At 54.8% G+C, this 23,876-nt stretch overlaps 5 protein-coding genes across 10 annotated transcripts; 2 read left to right on the forward strand and 3 right to left on the reverse strand.

Moving 5' to 3' along the window:
- Positions 1-10: 10 nt before the first annotated feature.
- RNF31 (ring finger protein 31) lies at positions 11-10,177 on the reverse strand. Of its 5 annotated transcripts, none has more exons than XM_082388621.1 (21): positions 9,742-10,177; positions 9,509-9,655; positions 9,203-9,358; positions 8,918-8,977; positions 8,739-8,814; positions 8,334-8,511; positions 7,472-7,859; positions 7,007-7,294; positions 6,501-6,749; positions 6,214-6,399; positions 5,896-6,102; positions 4,244-4,417; positions 4,063-4,161; positions 3,880-3,969; positions 2,359-2,473; positions 2,130-2,248; positions 1,751-1,864; positions 1,546-1,603; positions 730-826; positions 258-426; positions 11-146 (listed from the first exon to the last, which is right to left on the reverse strand). In XM_082388621.1, the coding sequence occupies exons 1-21, from the start codon at positions 9,931-9,933 to the stop codon at positions 93-95; spliced, it is 3,216 nt and encodes a 1,071-aa protein (XP_082244747.1). In that variant the 5' UTR covers positions 9,934-10,177; the 3' UTR covers positions 11-92. The 5 variants fall into 5 exon arrangements, with proteins under 5 accessions (XP_082244747.1, XP_082244744.1, XP_082244746.1 ...); XM_082388618.1 differs by having other exon boundaries at positions 1,751-1,975; XM_082388620.1 differs by having other exon boundaries at positions 7,007-7,297.
- A 121-nt stretch (positions 10,178-10,298) lies between these two features.
- Positions 10,299-14,247, forward strand: PSME2 (proteasome activator subunit 2). The gene is made up of 11 exons (XM_082388646.1): positions 10,299-11,050; positions 11,361-11,393; positions 11,831-11,893; positions 12,138-12,224; positions 12,329-12,359; positions 12,446-12,543; positions 13,136-13,204; positions 13,359-13,426; positions 13,591-13,645; positions 13,943-14,029; positions 14,120-14,247. Exons 1-11 carry the CDS (start codon positions 11,003-11,005, stop codon positions 14,198-14,200), a joined length of 720 nt encoding a protein of 239 aa, XP_082244772.1. The 5' UTR covers positions 10,299-11,002; the 3' UTR covers positions 14,201-14,247.
- Positions 14,248-15,294: 1,047 nt separating this feature from the next.
- EMC9 (ER membrane protein complex subunit 9) lies at positions 15,295-17,662 on the forward strand. Of its 2 annotated transcripts, XM_082388649.1 has the most exons (6): positions 15,295-15,454; positions 15,672-15,714; positions 15,856-15,932; positions 17,015-17,084; positions 17,175-17,269; positions 17,432-17,662. In XM_082388649.1, exons 2-6 carry the CDS (start codon positions 15,691-15,693, stop codon positions 17,610-17,612), a joined length of 447 nt encoding a protein of 148 aa, XP_082244775.1. In that variant the 5' UTR covers positions 15,295-15,454; positions 15,672-15,690; the 3' UTR covers positions 17,613-17,662. The 2 variants fall into 2 exon arrangements, with proteins under 2 accessions (XP_082244775.1, XP_082244774.1); XM_082388648.1 differs by lacking the exon at positions 15,295-15,454 and having other exon boundaries at positions 15,485-15,714.
- A 4-nt stretch (positions 17,663-17,666) lies between these two features.
- On the reverse strand, positions 17,667-20,440 carry PSME1 (proteasome activator subunit 1). Its single transcript, XM_082388645.1, has 11 exons — positions 20,237-20,440; positions 19,614-19,646; positions 19,402-19,464; positions 19,174-19,284; positions 19,044-19,089; positions 18,829-18,926; positions 18,521-18,589; positions 18,367-18,434; positions 18,223-18,277; positions 18,061-18,147; positions 17,667-17,887 (listed from the first exon to the last, which is right to left on the reverse strand). The coding sequence occupies exons 1-11, from the start codon at positions 20,273-20,275 to the stop codon at positions 17,807-17,809; spliced, it is 750 nt and encodes a 249-aa protein (XP_082244771.1). The 5' UTR covers positions 20,276-20,440; the 3' UTR covers positions 17,667-17,806.
- Positions 20,441-22,490: 2,050 nt separating this feature from the next.
- FITM1 (fat storage inducing transmembrane protein 1) lies at positions 22,491-23,790 on the reverse strand. Its single transcript, XM_082388644.1, has 2 exons — positions 23,510-23,790; positions 22,491-23,128 (listed from the first exon to the last, which is right to left on the reverse strand). The coding sequence occupies exons 1-2, from the start codon at positions 23,773-23,775 to the stop codon at positions 22,516-22,518; spliced, it is 879 nt and encodes a 292-aa protein (XP_082244770.1). The 5' UTR covers positions 23,776-23,790; the 3' UTR covers positions 22,491-22,515.
- Positions 23,791-23,876: the final 86 nt, after the last annotated feature.

Genomic DNA, 23,876 nt, shown 5'->3' on the forward strand with positions numbered 1-23,876 from the left:
GAAGCCTGGGCAAGGAAATGCCTCTTTATTGGTGCTGGAAGTGTTCCCGGGGAGTCAGATCACAGGACCTTCATTGGGACCCTTGCCCTCAGCTACTTCCTCCTGCGGGGGATACTCTGTCCCAAGGGCACCTCTTCTACCAGCTTCTGTAGAAGGAGAGAGAAGATGATGATACTGGAAGCCTGGGGCTCAGACACAGTCTGGACAGGGGACTTCTAGAGAGTGGGGTCAGAGGTGAGGCTGGGGGGAGGCTTTACCTGTAACAAGCGGGCGTGGTAGGTGGCGGCATCCTCCCCAGGCAGCGGCTGTGGGCGCACGTGCAGGTAGCGCTCGGCAGCCGTCTCCAGCTCCTCCACCTCATACAGGGTGGCTGGGTCCAGCGAGTGGGCATTGATGAGGCTCACAAGGTACTCTTTGTAGTGCGCCCTGGGGAGATGAGAGGGCGGAATATTTGTTCTTCTGAAGTTTGGCTGATATCAACTGAGTGTGTCCAGCACTGTGCTGGGCACTAGCATACTCAGATGAACAAGACCGACACTCGTCGCCAGTTGCTCTCGTAGGCCCTTGCCAACCTGTGCACACCACCCTTCTGTGCCCTTGCCTAGATAGGCCCCTCCCTCCCACTTCTTGCAGGACCTACTGCTCGCAGAGACCCACTCTTCTGCCCAGGCACACCCCCAGTGCTCCTGTGCCCCCGACGCCGTGCTCCACGCCCTGCCTGGCACTCACTGGCAGAGGCCGGCATAGCCAGCAGGAGTCTCCTTGCCGCAGGCTTCGTCCCGGAACCCGTCGGGAACTTCCTTCTGCTCCATCACTCGGCAGCCACCTAGGGGTAAGGGAAGGAAGGGACCCTTTGTCCGGAGGGAGCCACTGACCACAAAGGCCCAGGAGAACTAGGATATGGATGGAGGCACGGGAGGCAGCCTCTAGGGAGGGGACTGAGGACAGGAGCCCCTGCTCTAACAGCTGTGCCAGAGATGCCACCATGCAGACCACTTCCGACACAGAAGCAGGGACCTTGGTGTCCCTGCTTTTAGCCAAGCTGACTTCTGGCCCATAGTCATATACTCCCTTGAGACAGCTCTTTTGGTTGTGATTTAGCTCTTGCGAGATTAGCTTATTCTGTGAAGGTCTTACTCTACACAGATGGTAAGAAGTGGGGCAGGTTAGAATCATACACAACATCTTTCTGTTGCCCTCATGGAACCTAAAACAGTGCAACTAGTAAGTCTTTAATTAAATAGTCATTGAATTAACTATTGAATCACTATCCTTTGGGAATGGGAGAATAAAATTAGCATCGAGGTGCCAGGCGCTTGAATGTGGCCTTACATAAAACAGCTTGGCTGCAAGGTAGATATGGTCCTCACTTTACAGAGGAAGAAACAAGCCTGGGGAGGCTGAGTCACCAAAGAGCACAACAAGCAAGCACAGGATGGGCCCTGCGTCCTGGTCCAACCCCAGACCCAAGCCTCGCCTTCATCCATCACACAGGGGAGCCCAGCCCCTCCTCTTGCCTTCTCCCAGGCCTGTCCCGACACTCACCTCCAGGCACTGCCCGGGCCCCCGCTGGGGGCTCTGTGTTGAACATGACGTTATTGTCCTGAGGAAGGCAGAAGGATGGGCGTTAGCGTCCCTTGATGCCAGCCTGCTGGATTTCTCGGCATCCAGGCCTTTCCCTTCCTGCCACCCTGTGCCCTGCTTCCTCTCCTGGGCGACTGGCAAGCCAGCCAGGCTGGCTGCCCCTGACCTGAAGCAGCTTCTGGAGCCGGAGAGCCGTCCAGTCCCGCAGGTAGAAGAGGCAGTCGCGGGGGTGGTGGCCATGCAGGGACTTCTTCACCCTGCAGTTAGGGTCTGGACATTTCTGGCGGAAACCCAGATGGGAGAGGGGAAGTTGGAGACTGTTGGGGTCCTGGCCTCTCAGGAACCCCTGCGTGAGGGGTGTAGGGGTGGGGGAGATGAGACATTGGAGGGTCTGGAGCAAGCAGAAGGGGAGAGAGGACAGAGAGAGGTGCTTTACCCCCCACTGTTCTCCTCTTCCCCTGGGCTGTTCCTCAATGGCCTCCACCCCTCACTCCCGACAGCAGCCCCACCCAGCTAGCCCTTCCATCCCCCTTCTCTGGGCTCACATTCTTGGCGTAAAAGGCATTGTAGCAGCCACTGCAGAACTGGTGGCGGCACTGGGTGCAGTGAAAGTGCATGCAGCCTCCTCGGGCCAGTGCGTACGAGAACTTGCACTTGGGGCAGTCTGCAAGGGACAGCAGGTCAGGGTTCGGGCTGCCACTGCTCCTCAGGCCCTCAGGAAGAGAGCCGCTGCAATGGGCAATGAGAGATTACTGGGCAAACAGGCAACCTTACCTATGCCATTTTCCTGAAGGTACATCGCCAAGCCCTGGGCCTGATATTCCGGGTCATTGGTGCGTTTCCAGTTCTGGAAATCTTCACAGCTCCGGCCTCGATGCTGCTCCTCCCACTGCCAGAAGGAAACAAGCTTCCCATGAAAGCTCTATCCCAGGCCCTTCTCGCTGGCCCCTCCACTCAGATCCAGCGGTTCCTGGCTTAGTGTATGGCACTGCCATCCACCATTTGCTCAAATCCCAAACCAAAGGGCCAGCCTTGGTTCTCTCATCTCTTCACACCCGAAACATTCACCAGCAAGTCTTGTTTCCACCACCCAAGCCTAGCTCAACCCTGTCCTTTTCTTCATCCCTACTCTGACCACCTTTACTCCGGGCCAGGTCAGGTCTCGTCTCGATTCCTACTCTCTATGCCTCCACTCCTGCTCCCCTATGGTTCAGCCTACACCTTGCAGCCAGTGTGCCTTTGAACGTGTAACCAACTGCACTGGGAGTGTTCTAGCTTGGAGGTTTGGTGGTAGGGTCGCAGGTGTTCATTTTATTATTGTGTTTTATAAGACAGATGTGCCACCAGGGACTTCTCCGGTGGCACAGTGGTTAAGAATCCGCCTGCCAATGTAGAGGACATGGGTTCGAGCCCTGGTCCAGGAAGATCCTACATGCCGCGGAGCAACTAAGCCCGTGTGCCACAACTACTGAGCCTGCGCTCTAGAGCCCGCGAGCCACAACTACTGAGCCCACGTGCCACAACTGCTGAAGCCCATGCACCTAGAGCCCATGCTCCGCAACAAGAGAAGCCACCACGATGAGAAGTCCGCACGTGGCAACGAAGAGTAGCCCCTGCTCGCCTCAACTAGAGAAAGCCCGCACGCAGCAACGAAGACCCAACACAGCTAACAATAAATAAATAAATAAATAAATAAATAAAAATAAATTTTTAAAAAAGACAGATGCGTCTTTTTGGTATCAAATATTAAACTTTCTAAAGGTAAATGAGAGAGCATCACCCCTTGCTCAGTCTTAGAATGAAAGGCCGATCCCTTGCTTGATTGGCCTCACGGCCTCTCCTGACCTGGCACCTAGCTCCTCTCCGACTGCCAGCCACTCTCACCCTTGCTCTTGAGGCTCCAGCCACACAACACTTTTTCTGACTTTGGTCTTTCCATGTGTTGTTCTTTCTCTCCCAAATACTCTTTGCATAGTTGGCTTCTTCTTAACTTTCATGCCTGAGCTTAAATCCAGCCATTTTAGAGAACACTTGTCTAACCTCTCGATCCTATGTACTAGGTAGGTCCATTCTGTTATTCCTAACCTCAGATTCCTATTTGTTTTCTTCATAGAACCCATGGCGATGTATAATTCTGCTCTCTCTCCTTCCCTCACCTCTCCTCCCTCCCTCCCTGGCTAGCCTGTAACTCTTTGAGCCCAGAGCTCACGTCTGTTCTGTTCTCCAGCACACCCCGCATCTAACAGTACCTGCGGTGGCTCAGCAGGTATTTCTAAAAGGATGGATGTGCCTCACCTGGCGCTTACAGCGCACGCAGAAGGTCTGGTGACACTGGGGACATGTTGCCTCCAGCTGCTCACGCTCGTATATGAAGCCAAAGGAGCACTGTGGGTGCAAGAGCATAAAGCTGTCTGAGGCCTGACCAGGCACCACTCCCCACTCCTCCCTCCGGTCAGCAGCTCTGGGCAGGCCTCTGACCTGGGCACACCACAAGAACTTGGGATCTCGCATGAGCACGCCCTCAGTCAGCTTCTTGTGGAACAGCGCATAGGCATCTGGCTCTAGGCTCTCTCGAAGCTGGGAACAGGATGTGGAAGTGGCGGGTGGGCAAGGCTCCTTTCAAAGCCCAGGGCACCCTGAGTCCTAGGGACTGCAGTACCTGGATATCAAGGGTGGAAAAGTAGCTGAGCAGCTGTGCGTCATCGGTGAGGTCGGGGCGGCCACAGGCAGGGCACACCATGTCTGTGATGTGTTTCTCCTTCAAGGCAATGGTGAAGTGCTGGCGGAAGCAGTCGGGACAGATAGTGCACTCACAGGAGGTCAGAGCCTGCATCTGGTGGAGGGGAGGGGAAGGGAAGGGAAGGGAGGGAAGGGGGTAAGAAGCTACAGTTGCCAGCCGGGGGAAGGGGCAGTAGCCAGGTGTCTGCTATGAAACTGGGGTCTAATTAACAACTGGGCAGGCAACCTAAATGTCTGAAGACCTTCAGATGGAAAAAAACAGACAATGGTGAGACCTAAGGTAAATGGAAGAATGCCCTCCAAAGGCATCCACATTCAATTAAAAGCAAACACACAATAACTGAATCACTTTGCTGTACACCTGAAACTAACACAGCACTGTAGATCAACTGTACTCCAATAGAAAATAAAATTTTTTAAAAAGTTAATTTAAAAAGGAAAAAGCAGCTGGGGGGGGTGGCGTGGATTCCCTGGTGGTCCAGTGGGTAGGACTCCACACTTTCACTGACGAGGGCCTGGGTTCAATCCCTGGTTGGGGAACTAAGATCCTGCAAGCTGTGTGGCACGGCCAAAAAAAAAGCAAACACAAACAACATCCTTGAAATGACAAAACTATAGCAATGGAGAACAGACTAGTGGTTGCCATATGACAGGAGAAGGGGAAGAAGGTTACAACTATAAAGCGGTAGCACAAGGGGGTTGCATTGTGGTATCTTGATTGTGGTGATGGTTACATGAATCTACATGTGGGATCAAACTGCATACAACTACACACATACACACTGATGCACAAAATGAACAAAGCCTGCGGTCTTGCTAACATTGTGCCAATATCTATTTCTTGGTCTTGATATTGCACTATGATTATACAAGATGTCACCATTGGGAGGAGGTGGATGAAGAGCACACAGGATTCTGTACTATTTTTATAACTGCCTGTGACTCTACAATTATTTTAAAATAAAGAGTAAAAACAAAAGACATACAGAGCCAGCCTAACTAAACTGGGCTGTATTTTGCCAAAGAACTGCCACTTCTGACCTAGAGTAAGTCAGAAGGGGCTCAGGAGATAAGAGGGGCCTATTCCTACCAACTGGGTATTTGATGGTCACATTAAAGAATTACTGGTAATTTTTTTGGTGTGACAGTGGTATTTGTGGCTATATTTTCAAAGAGTTTTATCTTTTAGAGATACATATTGAAATATTACAGATAAACTATCTGACATCTGAGATTTGCTTCAAAATAATCCTATGTATGTGTAGATGAAGCGAAGATTGGTCATACATTAATAACGGTTGAAGCTTGATGATGAATACATGGTGCGGGGAGGGAGAGTGGAATCTGTAATACAGTTTTCTCTACTATTGCATGTTCGAAATTTCCCATAATAGAACATTTAAAAAAAGAGAGGGAGGTGGCCTATTCCTGCCCTCCCCTTCCCAGAAGGCTTCAGGGGCACATGGGCAACTGCAGAGCAAAAGACAAGATCAGAGACAGGGGCTGGGGTAGAGTGGGGGTCCAAAGGGAACAGAGCAATTCTAAGGCCAGGGGCAGTGGGGAGGGACTTACTCGGTTGCGGGGCAGGGCCCAGCTGCACACGGCACACTCCTGGGCAAGCAAGCGGCGCAGGAAGGCCCGGTCCTGGCTCTGCCTCACAGCTTCTACCACGTCCCCCAACTCATAGTTCCTGGGTGTTTCCTGCAGTAGCGCCAGTGCCAGCTCTGCCCGGCCCCAGCTGGGGAGTGCGTGGACTGCCAAAAGCCGTCTGACCAGGCTCTGCAAGGCGATTCAGGTGGAGAGGGAAGGAGTGGCTGTCAGACCGCAGAGAGCCTACCCCTCAGCCTGCCCTCAGCCCTACTAAGTGGGCTCTTCACCTCCTTCCAGCACCTGCTTATCTGGCCCATCCCAGGAAGGGGTAGGCTCAGGACCACTGTCCCAGAGGCGCTGATGGAAGGGCTCTAGGCGCTGGCGCTGTAGCTCAGTCAGGGCTCGTGCCACGTCACCCCCGTGTTGGAACAAGGCTTGAAGAGACCCCTCCTCAGGCTCAAAGCCCAGGGACCGGAGCTCCTGCACCTGTGAGTTGGGAGGGGTGAGAAGGAGTAAAGAAGAATGTGAGAGGCTCTGAAATCCACAGCCCTCAATCCTGCACCCCGCCCCAGCACAGCTGCTACTACCTTCCTCCGCCGGGCCCTCACACACTCTTCCACAGCTTCATCCAGGTTGCCGTGACGATCCAGCCACGCATTCCGGGCCTCCTGACAGGAAAAGGCACCCAGCCTTGGGTCCTGCTGTCCAGCCAGCTCAGCCACCATCTCCAGCACGTAGGGCAGCTCTGAGCGCAGCCACTGCAGGGGCACCTCGGTGCCCGAGTACTGCAGAGCTGAGAAGACCTCCTCTGGACAGGCGCCTCCGGCTTCCCCTTCCTAAGGCACAGTCCCGCCCAGACAGAGCGCCCATCAGGAAGGGCACACTCCACCCACCCTTAGCCCGAACCAAAATGCTGACAGTGCTGGAGCTCAGATCATGGATCACCTGAGCAGGACACAGCATGATACCTGCCCTGGGGGAAGGGTTCAATAAGAGGCAGCTGCTGCTAACAATGACAGGTTTTGAGAACTTGCATCAATCAACTACAGCCTCTCCCTTCCCCCACAAGCTTATCCCAGGCCCAAATCCTCACCCGGATCTTGAGCACTAGTTGGAGACCTTCCTCCCGCATCTTGTCTTGGCGTTGCTTCTCAAGGTCCCCACAGGAACTGGCCAGGGGGGCACTGAGGCGTCGTGGAGGCCCTGGTTCAGGGAGTCGCTCTTCCAAAGAGCTGGCAAGGGGCCGGGGGGTACGCTGTATTGGGATGGGGCTGCTGGTCCTGTTGCACATAGCACACACCCAGCCAGGGCCCGAGTTGCAGAAGGTACAGTGAATACAGTACCACACTGGAGTCTGGGCAGAGGAGAGCAAAGTATCCTCCTGCTGGGAAGGCAGAAAGAATTATCCCACTGAAGGTTGGCTGAGGCTCAAGATGGAAATATAGAAAGCTAGGGGGAAGATACTGGGGAACTGAAGGAAAATAGGGGATGAAGAAGTAGAGAATGGTCTGTGGTAACAGGTGCAAATAAAGAGCTGAGAAGGCCAGGAACAGGTTACCTGAAGGGGCTGTAGGCAAACGCCGGCATCCTGAGAATCCACTACCAAGCTGGGAGGCTGAGCCAGCCGAGGTCGCTCACATACGGCACACAGCACAGCCGCAGCCTCATTCTCAAAGGTGCAGCTCTGGCAGGCCCAGTGACCCCGTGCAAGCTCGGGTTCTAGGCCCCCAGCTCCTTGGGGACCCTCAATCCCCAGCCCCAACCCTTTACAGCCTCGGGGCCGATCACAGGCCACACAGAGTACTGCCCAAGGTTCATTCAGCATGGCGCAGGCAGAACAGTGCCAGGGAAGACGGGCACTTGCAGGATCAGGGGAAGAAAGAGAGCTGTCTCCCAGGGCCAGCAGGGAGGTTGACTGAGGCTGTGGTGGAGCTGAGGCAGGTAAGCTGTAATGGAAAAGCAGATACGGCCTGCTGAGGGGGTGCCTGGGACCCTTACCCATGGGCATCCCTCATTCCCTGCAGGACAACACATGGCTCTGGCCTTTGCACATGTCTGGAACACTGCCATACCCATAGCCTGTTCAACATTTAAATGACAGCTTAAAGTCCGTAGCTGGCTGGTAAATATCCCTCACATAGGGCCTGACCCCTATTAGGTGCTTAAAATACTACCAACTGATTGAGCTGATCCTTCTGACTAAGCTGCATCCTCCTACTACCTATTTGCACACTCAAATAATCTATTTTGCTATGACTGCTACTTGCTTGACATGTACATCTATGATCTCCTGGAGGGCAGTAACTGGTTGCTTGCTCTCTATGAGACAGTCTTTAGCACAGAATCCAGCACATAGTAGATACTCAAATAATTTTAAGTTCTCTCAATTTCGCTCCCACTCAGAAGAAAAGGCCTCTCACCTGGAGGTCAGGTGGGTGGCCTGGGGGACCCCAGGCAGGGTCTGGCGGAGGTGATGTGCACGGTCTGGGTGTCCATGGAAGAGGCGATCACAAGTTGGGCACAAGGCCTGTTTACAAGCTGAGCAGTGCAATGTGCCTGGGGCAGAACCACAGAGGAAGCAGGGACCAGGAATGGAGGCTGGAGAACAGGAAAAAATAGGACATCTTTCTAAAAATGACCAGGTTACATTTGAATCTGCTGTGGAAGGGGACAAATCACAGATAACTTTTCAGCATATCTTTTCAACCCAAGGAAACAATTTTAATCTCTTTTTAAAAAGAAAGGAAAATAACCAAGAAGACAGAGGAAATTTCCATCAGTATGATCTACTAGCACTCCCACCCCCCAATATAGGACAATAATACCTGGGGCAGAGGGTGTGGTGAGGGGGTCAGGAGCAATCTCTCTCAGTAAGGGGGCAAACTCTGAGAGCTGCAGTATCTGAGGAAAAAGGACAGGGAATGAGCAAAGGCTTAGGGACAGAGGCCCACAACAGGTTCCCTTTGTTCGCCAGGCCCCAGAGCCCCATTCCTGCCTTCCTTACATCATCTTCAACCTTGTCTTTCAGCAGCTGCTCCAGTGTTTGTGGTTCTGGATGAGTATTCTGCAAACAAGATAAGAAGAGTTCCCACCTAGAGCCCTGGAACAAGGCCCTCCCTCAAAGCCCTGGTCCCCCAACGTTCAAATGGTGAAAAGTACAGAGAGATCCTAAGTTACTGTGGGGACTATGCCTATGGTTCAGCAGCATGGGAGTCCCCACACTGGCTTTGTTGTTAGGCTGGGATTCCCAGCCCTGATGCTTAAGTCCTCAGGACTAGAGATACCTCACCTGTAACAGCAGGCTGAGCTCTGTCCGAAGCAGCAGTACTTCCAGTGTGACTATAGCAACTTGTCGCTCATCCGGCTCCTTCTGGCCCTCAGGGAAGCTCAACCCATCTGGCTGCTCCTCTGTGTAGCCGTACAATCGCAGAACATCCCGGCCCCCCTGCCACACATTCAAACCAGTCACCGCCCAGCAGGTCCCCTTCCCACCAGGGCTGGACCTCAACCCATTCAGCACAGCCTTAGGCCCTTTCTAGTCAACCTCCAGCCCAGGCTAAGTTCCCTTCTCCCATTAGGGTCCCAGGGGCTTCACCTGAACAGCATCCACCGTACTGCGAAAGACAGGGTTATTAAACTTGACCCCGCGCCAGTACCGGGGCCGCTGAGGGCTGAGGAGGTTGCGACCATATTTCTCCAGGATGTTCAGGGCCGTGGAGAGGGTGTTGAGGTAGTTTCGGGGCTGGGAGCAGTCAGAGAGCAGAGAGCAGTGAGCGCCCGCCCGGCCTCCGGTCCTCTGCCCTCCTCCCAACCCGGGCCGGGCCTCACCTCCCCATGAGCGTTGCAGCGGACCAGGCGTGCAGCATCCAGCTGCAGGTAGCGGGCTGCTGGCGGCAGAGAGGTGACCAGTAGCTGCCGGAGCTGCTCCAGCGAAAACGCCTGCCCGGAATCCCTCCTCAGGGCGCTCGCCAGCTCCTCGCGGGCCGCCAGGAAGGCCCGCTCCTCCTCCTCCCCCGGCATCCTGAGACAAGAGTCAGCTCCAGCCCGCTGCCCGACGGGACCCGGCTCAGGCTGTGCGCGGCCCGAGCGCCGCCAGGAGCGCCTGGGGTCTGGCTTCGCGGCCCGACCCGGTCGGCTCGGACGCCCCGGGTCACTCAGGGTACGGTCACTCTTCGGCCCCGGGCCCAACGCCAGGGTTAGCGGGAACAGGAAGTACTAGGAAAGAGGGCGGGACTGCGACCCAGATTCAGGGGAAGGGGCGGGGTCTAAGCTTGAGGAAGGGTGGGGGCCAAGTAATCGGGGGCGTGGCCAGGGTCCCAGCCAATGATAATGATAAATAATCCATGGCTCCTCCCCCAGAGCGCCTAGGCTGTAAACCCTGTTCTGGCGCTCTTCCCCTACTTGGTCCAGGCTGGTCCCACCCCTCTCCGGATAGACCCCGGTGTGGGGTTACTTTATTCCCCTCAAAGCCCTCCGCTCTATCCGGGATCCCACAGGGGAAATCCCAGTCAGCTGGGGACTCAACTCTGGCCGGCCTGAGCCCCACTCAAGCCCCTTCTCCAGTCAGTCTTGAAGATAGGGCCCCCTCCGGGAGGAAGCCCCCGCGCCTTCTCCCTTCCATATCCTCTGTCCCTTCTCCCTCCTACTACCTCTCCCGCCCACTCTGATCCCTCTCTGGCCCTTCCCCGCAGTCAAGCCTTCCTGGGGGAGCCCCACCACTGAACACCCCCTTTCCCACTCTCCCACCCTTCTCACCCCAACCCTGACTGTCCTTGGACGGTTCTTTCCCCCTCTCTCTAAGCCCCTCCCCTTCTCCGAGGGACAGCCCCTGTTCAATCTCCGCCGGTCCCAATTGTCCAAGCCCCTCCCCCGGACAGCCCCTGGGTTTGTGACCAAGTCAGCACCGCCTCTCCTAGTCTCACAGGCCGAGAATGGCAGAGGGGCTCCCTACGGTTTGCGGCCTTCCAGGGGGAGGGGGAAAAGAAGGAAGGGGGTGGGGCTGAGGGGGGCGGGCCTGGACGTGGGGAGTGAAAGCGAAAGCCCAGGCGGTGAACAGGGAGACCGGAGACCTAGCAGCAACTGGAGCAGCATGGCCAAGCCTTGTGGGGTGCGCCTGAGCGGGGAAGCCCGCAAACAGGTAACGGGGGACCGGGAGGCCAGGAAGGGGCCGAGGAGCCCTCCTGAATGGAGGCCAAACTGGGTGCTCCGAGGGACCAAGGCCGTGCCAGAGAAATCTCCCAACCTCTCTAAGTGCTTTCACTTCTGCCCGGGGATTACCAAATTCCTGCCCTCCGGACAATCTCTGCACTGAGCTTGGGCTTCCAGGGAAATCTGGCTTGTGGTGGGAAAGGACTGGGACAAGTTGGAGGGCATCCTACTGGGGGGTGGGATCTTACTCTGGACAACTGAGACCCTTAACCAACATCCGGGTACCGCTCTCTGTGCAGGTGGACGTCTTCAGGCAAAATCTTTTCCAGGAGGTAAGTCTTCTGGATTCAAGCGATTTGACCCAGAATCTTAGGCCAATACTTGAGGGTTGCAACTTCTCAGACTGATCTCCAAACCCACCCTCCACCTGCGCCCTACTTCACTTATCAAGCCTCCACCCAAGACAAGCTCTTAATTATTGATCTCTACTTTTACTTGTACCCCTCTTAATACCTTCCGCACTTCCACCACTTCCTCTCCCCTCTTTTGGTGTGGAGGGAAAAGCCATGGCCCCAAAGCAGGAATACCACAGTTCTAACCTTGGTTCTGCTGCGTCCCAGCTAGGGGAAGTCCCTTCAATTTTCAGGGCTCCAGTTCCCTCATTTATAAGTACTGGAGTCAATGATTTCCAAGGGCCCTTCTAGTCCCACTTCTCAGACATCTCACTGAACGTCTTCTGTGATTCCGACCCTTGCAATGTAACCCACAGGCTGAGGAATTCCTCTACAGATTCTTACCTCAGAAAATCATATACCTGAATCAGCTCTTGCAAGTGAGTAGTGTGGACCCCTCCTGCCCCATCCCATGGCCTCTCTCCTCTCCATCCACCCTCTCTAGCTAACAACTGGGTTCCGAATGCAGAGAACAGTCGCAAATGGTGGACTGGGAACATTAGGATAGTGTGAGGCCTGAGCCTAGGTTGGGAGGCAGAGGGTGGGTGGGATGTGTGGAGGGAAGGCTCTGATTCAGGATGAGGGGAAGAGGCTGGGTAGCCCCTGACAGTGAGCTCTGTGCAGGAGGACTCCCTCAACGTGACTGACATGACTTCTCTCCGGGCCCCGCTGGACATCCCCATCCCAGACCCTCCACCCAAGGATGATGAGGTGAGGCACTCATGGTGTAGGGCCCGGGCTATAAACCCAGTGTAAATGATGGCCCTCCAACCTCCATGACTTTTCTAAAGCTACTTTCCCCTTTTTTTCCTTAGATGGAAACGGATAAGCAGGAGAAGAAAGAAGGTAAGAGAGGAAGGGGTGGCTAGGAAAAGGGAAATGGCACACTGACTACTGGATGAGAAAGGGTCTAAGTCCCCTCTTTCTCACAGTCCCTAAGTGCGGCTTTCTCCCTGGGAATGAGAAGGTCCTGGCCTTGCTTGCCCTGGTTAAGCCAGAAGTCTGGACTCTCAAAGAAAAATGCATTCTGGTAAGCTTGGGAACTGGGGGACAGAGAAAACGAGCAAGGCCAGGCCCTGGTCTCCTTCAGAGATTCAATTCCTTCATTTAGGAAACTATTTCCCAAATAGGAAGCTTCCTTCTGTGCCTTGGGTTTAGATACCTTTTGTTCTCTATCACAATGGTATCCCCAAATCAGACTGTGCTGCATCCACTTCTGTAACCTGAGAACCTACTGCTGTACCAGGTACAGATCACAAATACTATGATACAGTGAGTTGGTTTAAGAGCTTGGGCCCTAGAGGGAGACTGCCTTGGTTCAAATCCTGACTCTATCACTTACCTAACTGGTTACTTTAAGTAAGTAACTTAGACATCCTGTGACTCAGTTTTTTCATCTGTTAAGTGGGTACAATAAGAATATATACCTTGAAACAAGCATAAAAAAAAAAAAGAATATATACCTTGAAAGGTTGTTGTGAAGATTAAATGAGATATATAATACATAGCACAGTGCCTGCCATATAATAAGTACTCAGTTAAATGTAGCTATTATTAGGAAGTAGCAGTAATCAGAATAGAGGATTTGTTGAATGATTCCTACACGATATCTCTTAATGTAGGTGATCACATGGATCCAGCATCTCATCCCCAAAATTGAGGATGGAAATGACTTTGGGGTGGCAATCCAGGTGAGAAAGGGTGTGTGAGGATGCTGACAGCAAGGAGAGACTTGGGGAATAAGGGATAGGAGCTAGACGAGAACTGGGAGGAGGAGAGAGACGGTGAGTGAAGGAGGGAGGAGAGGAAGGCTTTTCTTTGCTTTCCACTCTTTTGTCACCACAGGAGAAGGTGCTGGAGAGGGTAAATGCAGTCAAGACCAAAGTGGAAGCCTTCCAGACAACCATTTCCAAGTGAGGGCAGCTGGAAGGCCAGCACCGGGGTCTGCAGGGACATTTCTTTGGGACTCCCAAAGCTGGGCATGCCTATCGGGATGAAGCGGGGCTTTGGGAAGGGTCTGAGGGAGTATCTCTCGCTGAACATCCATTCCTGTGGTTACTCCTTTTGCTTCCGGCAGGTACTTCTCAGAACGTGGGGATGCTGTGGCCAAGGCCTCTAAGGAGACCCACGTAGTAAGTGGACAGTCCACCAGCCTTTTAGCTGAGGCTGCTGGGGATGGGGGGTGATGAGAAAGTGGGGGATAGAGGTCCTCGTCTCATTTGTGACCTTCCCAATGTGGAGAATATTAAGCCCAGGAAAACTGATTTAGGCTTCAAAAACCTTGACCCCTTTCTCTGTTTGATCCTCTGGGATCCCACTTCTTGGCTGAGAAGGGGCTCATTCCTCAAGTTACCTATTCCTTGTATGAGGAACAGACTAATGTCCCAACCTCCCATGGGGCTGACTCAGCCTTGCCTTCCACATCCCAGATGGATTACCGGGCCCTGGTGCACGAGCGAGACGAGGCAGTCTATGGAGAGCTCAGGGCCATGGTGCTGGACCTCAGGGCCTTCTATGTGAGTGTGGAGTAAGCCCCTAAGGGAGGTGGATGAGGGGGGCAGGGGAAAGGCCAAGAACCTGACTGTTGCCCTCTGGCCTTCTTCCAGGCTGAGCTTTACCATATTATAAGCAGCAACCAGGAGAAAATTGTCAACCCAAAGGGTGAAGAGAAGCCATCTATGTACTGAGCCCAGGGTTAGAGGGGAAATAAATGACCTATACTTTGTGTGGATAACCTCTGGTGTGTGTCATTCATTCAAAAACATTTACTGAGTGTCACCTATATCCAGAGACTAAATGTGAATGTGGTGATGAGAAAGGGAGGGGTGCCAGGAAGACGAAGATGAATTAAAGGTCCATCCTGTTCTTAGGAAGTCATCCTAAAGAACAGGGTGGGAACTGTTACACGCCATGACAGCCATGAAAATAACCTGTATTGGGGAATTTCACAAGATTATTTCCATCTGGAGGTGTCATGAGTGCTTCCTGGAAGAGATGGCATCTGGGCAGAGCCCTTATAGGAATAATCAGGCTTTGGACAGACTGGGGGAAAGCTCTGCCGCTGAGGTCAGGGAATGAAGAAAGGCACAACCCTTTCTTCAGCTCAGAGCAAGCCTGGAGGGAGAATTAGATTTCACTGGGAAAATTATGGGTAAATGGTTGGACTCCTTCTCAAGGGCTGGGAGGGGAAAAAACGCTCCCAAGGCACTAAGGCGAAGGAAATTATACTACAGGACATTATGGGAAGGATGGTTCAATAAAATTCTTTTTGACCTTTACCCTCCTCCTTCAGCCAATGCCATCTTTATTTCTGCAGTCATTACACTGAGGAAGGCAAGGGCCAGATAACCTGTAGTTGCAAAAGTGACACGGCTTATTAGTAAATGGCAAAGCCGCTCTAGAGTACAAATCCACTCATTCCATAGTTGGAGCCAAGCTGTCCGCTACGTACCGACATTCGAAGCTCCGCGGCTCGAGGAGACACCAGATGAGGGGCGCGGGCTCCACCCAGGTGGCTCAGCGTGGCCTATAGGGGCGGGAGGCAGAGGTAACAGACGCAGCCATCTTGCAATCAAGAGCCGAAGTGGGGGTAGCCTAGCCAATCAGCGTGCGGGTAGCTCTCTTTACAGTCAATGGCGGGACAATATTGGATGCTGATTTGGCAAAACGAGACCCTCTAAGCCTATCAAAGAGCACCACGTGGGCGGGACTCCAGAAGCAGGTCCGACTTCGAGCCCTGGTTATGTGTCCCCAAGGCAGGCGCAGCTCTCCTGCCACCGCTTGGGGGCGGGGAAGGCGGAGCTCTGTGCTGCAACATGCAATCCCGGCCGCCGGCATTCGGGCCGGGTGGGGGCCGGGGGCCGGGGGCCGGGCGCCGGGCTGAGGTCGGCCGGAGCCGGCGGGCTGCCTTCGAGTCAAGTCAGCGTCACCGTCGAACCTAAGTGAGGGGGCACGGGGAAGGGCCCAGGAGGGCTTGGGGGCGCTGGAGGGGGCCCCGCTCGCCATGGGGGAGGTGGAGATCTCGGCCCGGGCCTACGTGAAGATGTGCCTGCACGCCGCCCGTTACCCGCACGCCGCTGTCAACGGGCTATTGCTGGCGCCAGCGCCGCGGTCGAGAGAATGCCTGTGCCTCACCGACTGTGTGCCCCTGTTCCACAGCCACCTGGCCCTGTCTGTCATGCTGGAGGTCGCCCTCAACCAGGTGCCGCCGCTGGACGCCCACCGACCACCGCGAAACCCCCCAACACCCCTAGCCCAAGGCCATCCCTGGCCTCTTGGCAGTAGTGCGCACCCATAGGGCGGGCGGCACGATTTAGTTACTGATGGCGCTTTCCCATGGCAGGTGGATGTGTGGGGCGCGCAAGCCGGGCTGGTAGTGGCAGGGTACTACCATGCCAATGCAGCTTTGGACGACCAGAGGTGAGTGGGGAAGCCAGAGGCAGAGGGCTAAGGGTTATGGGGTGGGGGATGTCAAGAGAGCCCCTCTTGGTCATTCCTTCCATCTTTCCTTCATCCAAGGCTTAGCCACTGTAGAGCTAAGGTACCTACTAGGCTGGGTAGGCAGTGAGAAAATATAAAGAAATGTTATTTTCCTGGAGGAGCTGCGGTGGGGTGGCAAGGACAATAACAGGCTGACACCTGCTGTAACTGAGATGCCCCCCAAGTGCTGAAAACACAAAGGAAGCCCAACCAGCAGCTTCTAAAAAAAGGAAGTTTCTTTTTATATATACAGTTCACCGTTTAACAACATGGGTTTCAACTACCTGGGGCCACAAATAGGCGAAATTTTTTCACTGAATAGGTACTCCAGTACTACAGGATCCGAGGTTGGTTGAATCCCGGTGCAGAATCCAGAATAGGAAGGGCCCACTGTAAAGTTACCTGCAGATTTTCAACTGCGGGAGGCTCTGTGGCCCCTAAGCCCCTCATTGTTCAAGGGTCAACTGTATACAGAAAAAGTTATCTACTTATACAGTAATCATGTATTTGGAGCAAATTATACTGTTTTGTAATTTGCTTTTCTCTCCTTAATAAATATTTGACATCTTTCCATCCCTACACTAATATCTACCTTACCCTATCAGCTATATAGTATGAACATGGATGTACCATAATTTATTTAGTGCCTTACATTAAACATTGAGGTTGTTTCCAATTTTTTTTTTTGTTATTACAGACACTGTCCTATTATTACAGTAAATTCTTCGTTAAGTAGGGTTTCTGGGTTAACATACAATATAAATCTGGATGGTTATGCCAAATTACTCTCCAAAAAGACCATCTTAGATTTCCACTCTCACCAGCAGTGTCTGAGCACCTGTTTCCCACAGCACTCAAGCATAAGTCTTGTATGAAGCGTCAAGCAGGCCTGACGCCCCCAGGCCAACTACAGGGAAAGGCAGTCACTGCCTCCACGTCTATGGGCCCTGGGAGGCCCAGCTCAGATGGACGGGGTCTGCCCACAGGAGGCTCTTCACAACTCTGATCTTCCTTCTACACAGCCCTGGGCCCTTGGCCTTGAAAATCGCTGGGCGGATTGCAGAATTCTTCCCTGATGCAGTACTTATTATGGTGAGGCTTGGGTTTCAGACTGGGGAGTTGGAAAGAAAGTAGGAAGGGGGAATCCTCAAAACCCTCACCTGCCCTTCCTTGTCCACACAGTTGGATAATCAGAAACTGGTGCCACAGCCTCACGTGCCCCCAGTTATTGTCCTGGAGAGCCATGGTCTCTGCTGGGTCCCCAAGGACAAGAACTTGTGAGTGCCCCACTCCCTCCACCTCTTCTTGGAAGCCCACAGCTCCTGAGCCTCCTCTGTTGTTGGTTCTGCCCTAAGCGTCCTTCTCTAGAAGCTAACCTCTGCCAAGTGTCTGGTCCCTCTGCCTGCTGAGTTTGACCTCCATGGGGGTTATTATTTCAGAGTGATGTGGAGGGACTGGGAAGAGTCACGGCAGATGGTGGGAGCATTACTAGAGGGCCGGGCCCACCAGCACCTTGTGGACTTTGACTGCCACCTTGACGACATCCGGGAGGATTGGACCAACCAGAAGCTCAACGCCCAAATCACCCAGTGGGTTGGTCCTACAAATGGAAATACCTGAGCCAGGGCCAGAGGGGAGGCTCAGGATCCAATAAAGAAACTTGGGCTGTTGGGCGATGGTATGACTATATTTATTGTGCCTGGGAGGCAAGGTGAGGGAGAAACCTCAACAGACAGAAGGTGGGGAAAGTCTGGAGTCCCCTGTGAAAGTCAGGAAGGTCTCTGCTGGACCCATCACAGAATGAGAGGAGGCTCTCAATAGATCATTCCCTTTGTTTCTCCCCTGGGCTTCTTGAGCTTCTCGAAGTTCTTCAGGATGATGTCATATAACACAGCCTATGGGGCCAGGGAGGAGTGGGGGTCAGCCGCAGGTCCCCAGTGGCTCTGTGCCCCATTTCTAGCCTTGTGGAGAGGTCGAGCTTTGTTACCCTTCACCCCCAGCCCGCAGGGTCAGGGAGTGGGTGGCCTGGGAAAGCTGCCTCTGCCCACCCCTGCCCTCGCCTCCTCACGTAAGCGTTGCGGATCTCCATGACCATCAGCCGGATATCCCGGTACTCTGCCTCATCCAGTTCGTGCACCAGCTGCCGATAATCACCCTGTGGGAGACTCGGGTCAGTCCTGACTTCAAAGGTGTCCCTCCTCCCATGCACCCTGACCTGGGCCTCACCTACCACGTGGGGCTGCTTAGCCGCTTTGGTCACAGCATCACCTCGCTCAGAGAAATACCTGTGGGAAGTAGAAGGGTGTGGAGTAGGAGGAGGAGGGAGCACAGGCCTCAGTCCCAGCCGAAGGCAGAGCAGTGGGCAATCACTCACTTGGAGATTTGAGTGTGGAAGCCTTCCAGCTTGGTGTGAAGGGTGGTCATCAGCTCAAACACCTTCTCCTGGGGAAAGAAAGGAAGGGGGAAAGTGGAAAAGCAGCATGGACGGGAGAAATAAGGAAGGCACAGGAGTGGAGCAGTGTCCTCACCTGGACGGCCACTCCAAAATTGTTCCCATCCTCAATCCGAGGTATCTGCAGTTGCAACCAGGTGGTGACCTGGGAGGAGGGAACGGCATTGAAACCCCATCAGCTCCCAACCCAATTCCCAGGTTCCTGTCCTCCTTTGTTTCCCTGCCCACAGTGGGTGGAAGTATGCCACGTCTGTCCTGAACCCCAGGGCCTGGAATTCTGGCTTTACTTGCTGTGCCCTCTCCTGCTAAGACCTGGCAGGTGCCATGCCCAACTGGCAGGGACGAAGGAGGACAAAGGGTGGGGGTGGAAGTGGGAGGGCTCACCAGGTTGAGCTTCTCAATGACATCCTTGATCTCAGGCTTCAGGCGCTGCAGGAGGACCACGATCTTCTCATTGCAGTTCACTGGGCCACAAGGAGGACCTAGGAGGTGGGCAATGGGTCAGTCACATGACTGGGACTGTGCAGGGCAGGGAAGAGGCATCCTTAGGGAGGAGCTCCTGGGAGGTAAGACACAAGTCCCTTTCACCATAGTGATACCTTTGTCTTCATCTTCCCCTTTCTTCTTTTCATCCTTGTCTTCCTTCTGTAGGGAGAGGGTGTCTCTTAGGCAGGCCTAAGGCTGATTTTCTCCGTATTGGGTCCCTCCTCCCAGCTCTTGCCAACTTGCCTCCTGTTGTTTCTTCCGCTCCTCCTTCTCTTTCTCCTTGACTGGATCAGGCACTGGGATGTCCAGCAGGGCCTTCAGATTGCTCAGGTTGGCTTCATTGAGAGCTGGCTCCTGGTGCAGGGGGGGGAAAGGGCTGGAGGCAGGGGCGAGCTCTCACCTCCTCACTCTCATGGCCCAACAGGCTCTCCCTTTGGTCCCTACTCTCTACTCCCTGCCCAGCCCCAGTACCTTTAAAAATGCATCCAACTCAGAAATCTTCTTGGGGAAATAGCTCCCGAGCAGGTTCTCTGTCTGTGTGTAGGGTAAGGGGAGGGGAGGACGGCGGTCAGAATCAAATGCCCCTCCTAGGCAGTGAAGCAGGGCTGCCACTGCCCAGCAAGTAAGGGCTGAGCAGTGGGACTGGGTAGGGAAGGGTGGGGTGATGAAGGGGCAGGTCTTACCTTAGTACATAGGTCTTCACGGAACACATCCACCTGTGGGACACAGGCGGCCCTTCAGACAGCTGGCTTTATGGCCAGTCTATTCAAGGACCCTTAGGGTTGTATAGGGTCTGACTTGGGGAAGGGTGGAGTGGACCCAGGTGGGGCGGGATTTGGGAAATGAGAACATTCCTGGAGGTGAAGGGCGAAGGGTTCAAGCGGAAACAGATCCCTAGGGTCTCCAGGGCTGTGGGAGGAGGGATGTAAGAGAGCCGCTGCGACTGGGGAAGAGTCGGAGCGCCCTGTGGAGTGGGCCCCGGGGCCTCCCGTGGTGGCAGGGCAGGGTCCGCTCCCCGTCTGTGTGTGGGCCTGGGCCCGGGGCCAGCGGACTTCCCCTCCACGCCAGCGCTCCGCTTCACCTCACCCCGCTGAACCTCGGCCGCCTCGCCTCTCTCTCTCCCGGCAGGCAGACCTGGCCGGGCTCCCCGGGCTCAGGTGCTCTGCGCACGGAGGCTCACGAGGGTTCGGATGACTGACCCCGACTCGAGTCGGGGGGCTGGGTGGGGGGGGCGGGTCACAGACGCCCTCAGCCTCTCGGAGCCACGCCTCCTTGATGGGCCCTTCCTCGAACCCGCAGCGCTCACCTTGGCTTGGGCTTCGGGCAGGACCCTGAGCGTGGTCATAGCCGGGGCGGCGGCCTAGGGCCGCACGCGGAGCGAGGACGGACACGGGGAAGGGAAAGCGAAAGCAGCACTCGCTCCCCGCGCTGCCCTCCTGGGTAGTGGGAGTGGAGGCACTGGAGGAGGCGGGGACAGACCAGAGAGAGGCGAGGAGCGGAAGGGCTCAGGGAGGCGGCCCAGCCGCGGCTCGCCCTAGAGCCCGAGAGGCGCGTTTCCAGCGCCCCGCCTCCCCGCCTCCCCGCCTCCCCGCCTCCCCGCCTCCCCGCCTCCCCGCCTCCCCGCCTCCCCGCCTCCCCGCCTCCCCGCCTCCCCGCCGCTGCCAGTCTTTCGACTCCCCGCCTACCGGCTCCGCCCACCCCACCTCCTCCCTCCCCGCCCTGCTTTCTACGCCCCCGCCTCCCCGGCCCCAAGGCCAGTGCCCGCCTCTGAACTCCCCGCCTCCCATCTCACTGCCTCCTGACAGCCTTCTGGCTCTCTTCTTTCCCTGCTCGTCCTGGGACAGTGATTAGGCTTATTTGGCTCTCTTCCTTCTTTTCTCGGTGCTGGAGCAAGACCTGGCCTCCCTTCCTTTGCCCTGGCAGCGTGGACCCCTGGCTCCACGGGCATCGTCTGGCTCAATGACATTCAGACTCTGGCATCGCCCCATCACAGGGTCATAAGAGAGGGTCAGCTCTCTTATTACCCTTGTGGGCGCCATTCCTCTGTAACCCACTCTCCACACAGCAGCAGGATTCCACCTTGCTCTTGCTTAAAACTTTCTCAGCTACCTGTTGTCCTCAGAATGAAATCCAAAGGACTTTCCTGGCCCAAAAGGCCTGTCTGGCACCTGTTCCCCTTCAACTTCACTCTCCACTGCTTTCTCCCTCTTTCATTTCAGTTATAAATACCTGGACTTTCCAGCTGTTTCTCGAACCTGTCTGCAATGTGTTCATTCCTGCCTCAGGGCCTTTGTCCTTGCTAAACCCTTTGCCTGACACACCCCTTCCCCTGCCTCAGGATGTCATTCCGTTCTCAGCTTAAATGTCACTTCTTCAGAGAGAACTCTATCTTCCTTATAAAGTAACTCCCTCCAAGTCTATTAGAAAGCAGCCTGTTTTAGTACCTTCATAGCACTATCTCTCTGATATTAGCCAGTTTATTTTGGGGGGATAGTGTGGTTTAGACCAGGAGCTGGCAAACCTTTTCCGTAAAAGGCCAGATAGTAAATATTTTAGACTTTGTAGTGCCAGTAGCAACTACTCAACTCTGCCATTGTAGCAGGTAAACAGTTAAATGGATTAGCGTGGCTAGTTCCCATAAAGCTTTATTTATGGACACTGGCATTTGAACTTCATGTAATGTTCACCTGTCATGAAATATTCTCCTTTGATTTTTTTTCAACCATTAAAAAATGTGAAACCATTTCTTAGCTCTCAGGCCATTCAAACACTGGCCACAGGAGGGCTGTAGTTTGCTGATCCCTGACTTAGAACACAGACAACAGACCCATATTGCCTGGGTTAATAATTCTGGCTCCGATATTTACTAGTTGTGAAAAAGTTACTTAAACTCTGTGCCTCCATTTTCACAAGTGTACAATGGGAACGCTACCAGCCCTAGCACATAGTGTTGTTGTGGGGGCTAAATACGTGAATTTATAGACACTTAGAATGGTGCCTGACACAGAGTAAGCACAAGTGTTTGCTATTATTATTTGTGAGTTTATCATCAGGCAGTAACCCATGGGCCCCCAAACAGCAGAAACCTTGTCTTTCTTATTCACATGGCAGGGAACTATGCTTGGCTTAATGAACATCTTTTAAGTAAATAAGCACATATAGACCCCCTACGGGAAGACAGGGTAGGAAGGGTCCGTGAGTAGGGTGCCCAGATAGGCAGGCCCCTGAGGATGGCGGAGGGGGATTCAGGACTGGAGGCAGGGAAAACGAATCAACCAGGCTGGAGATGGAGCATCTGCTCAGTGGGAATGCCGCCCATACCTAAGGGCACTGCTACCTGACCTGGCAGTGCCAGTCCTTGACATCAGAGCCCCAAAGAGCTTGATGTCTGCAGGGACTAGGAGACTGAAAGAACAGGAGGGATAGTGATCAAGCACAAGGACATTCAAGGTCAGTGACAGCAAGGTCTGGCTGAGGAAACCTGGCGACCATCACACTCTCTTCTTACCCTTCCCACCCTTTGCAGGTCCCACCAGCCCAATGATGAGCGGAGCCAGAGCCAGGCCTGAAGTGCCTTTATTTCTTTCAGTTATGCTTGTGGCTGGAGTGGGGGTGAGGGAAGAGCCCATGGCCCGGGATCCCTGGAGACCAGGGCTGATGATACCAGCTGCCGTAGGTGAGGTACCAGGCAAAGGTGCCCACCGCGGCGCCCACCACCTTGTGAGTATATTGGTGGAAATAGATGACGGTGCAGAGCAGCAAGAAGTTCCAGAGGCCCAGCAGCAGCACGTTGAGCAGGAAGACAAGGCGCAGGGGTGCGCCGGCGGGCAGCCCGTGGGCCAGGTACTTGGCGAACACTGCTGCTTCCTCGGCCATGAGCAGGCAGCAGAAGGTGAGCAGGAAGGTGTGGGAGGAGACGGTGTAGCCCCGCCACTGGTGGCCGGCCGCCAGGCAGCTGCGGCGGTCCGGCAGCTCGCGGAGCAGCAGGCCCTGGGGCAGAGGCTCGAAGCAGGAGCCCGTCAGGTCCTCGATGAGCAGGAAGGCCCGGCCGGCACCCCGCCACACAGCTGCCCCAACCACCAAGCGGCTCAGGTGCCGGGCAGTCACTGCCACGCGCCGTGTAGCCAGGAACACCACCAGCAACACGAAGCCCCCCAGGAAGGTGCACGTCCAGCCCCACGCCGAATTCACAAACTTTCTGTGGCAGAGAAGAGGGAAGGCTGCTGAGACCCCTCAGCCCCATCTCCCCACCCTGCTCTACGTTCCCAATCATGGCTCTGCCTCCAGTCGCATCTGTCCTTCCCGGTTCTCTGTTTCCTGGGCCCTCTGCCCCCTCTCCCCCCATCCCCTTGAACTTGGCCATCTCCTTAGCGGCCCACTCAGCCTTCTAGGGCCCATGTTTCCTCTTCGGCGCTGCTCCTGTACCCCCATGACTCTGTTCCCCTCCCCCTCTGACCTTCTCCTCAACCTCCTAGCCTATTTTTAGTGTCCTGGACTGGCAGGAGCACAGAAAGCTGGAGGAGGGAGCTGGGATCCCAGAGCCTAGGCATCCAGCGCCCACGGCCTCGAGTGGACTCACATGTTGAAGAAGTTGCCATGGCTGGCAAAGATGGTCCGAGGGTTGACATGGAACTGCAGAAGGGGCCCGAAGATGACCACTGCTGCCAACCAGGCATGGTAGAGGCGCCGTAAGCAGGGGCTGCCCAGGAGGCGGGCAGCCTGTTCGCTTCCAAAGTACAGCAAAGCAGAGGCCACCCAGAGCAGCACCCTGACCAAGCGGCCCAGCAGTGCCCAGATCTGGGCCCCGGCCCCCCGCCCTGCCCCCACCGCCGGCCCCCACTCCATGTTCCCTCCCCTCCCCACTAACCGCTTGCTCTGCTGGGCAGCTGAGGAGGGGCTGATGGGGCTCCCCCTGGACAAGGACAGGCAGTGACAGGTGTGGCAGA

The sequence above is a fragment of the Balaenoptera borealis genome (genome assembly GCF_965194805.1).
Source record: "Balaenoptera borealis genome assembly, chromosome: 3".
Lineage (NCBI taxonomy): Eukaryota > Metazoa > Chordata > Mammalia > Artiodactyla > Balaenopteridae > Balaenoptera > Balaenoptera borealis.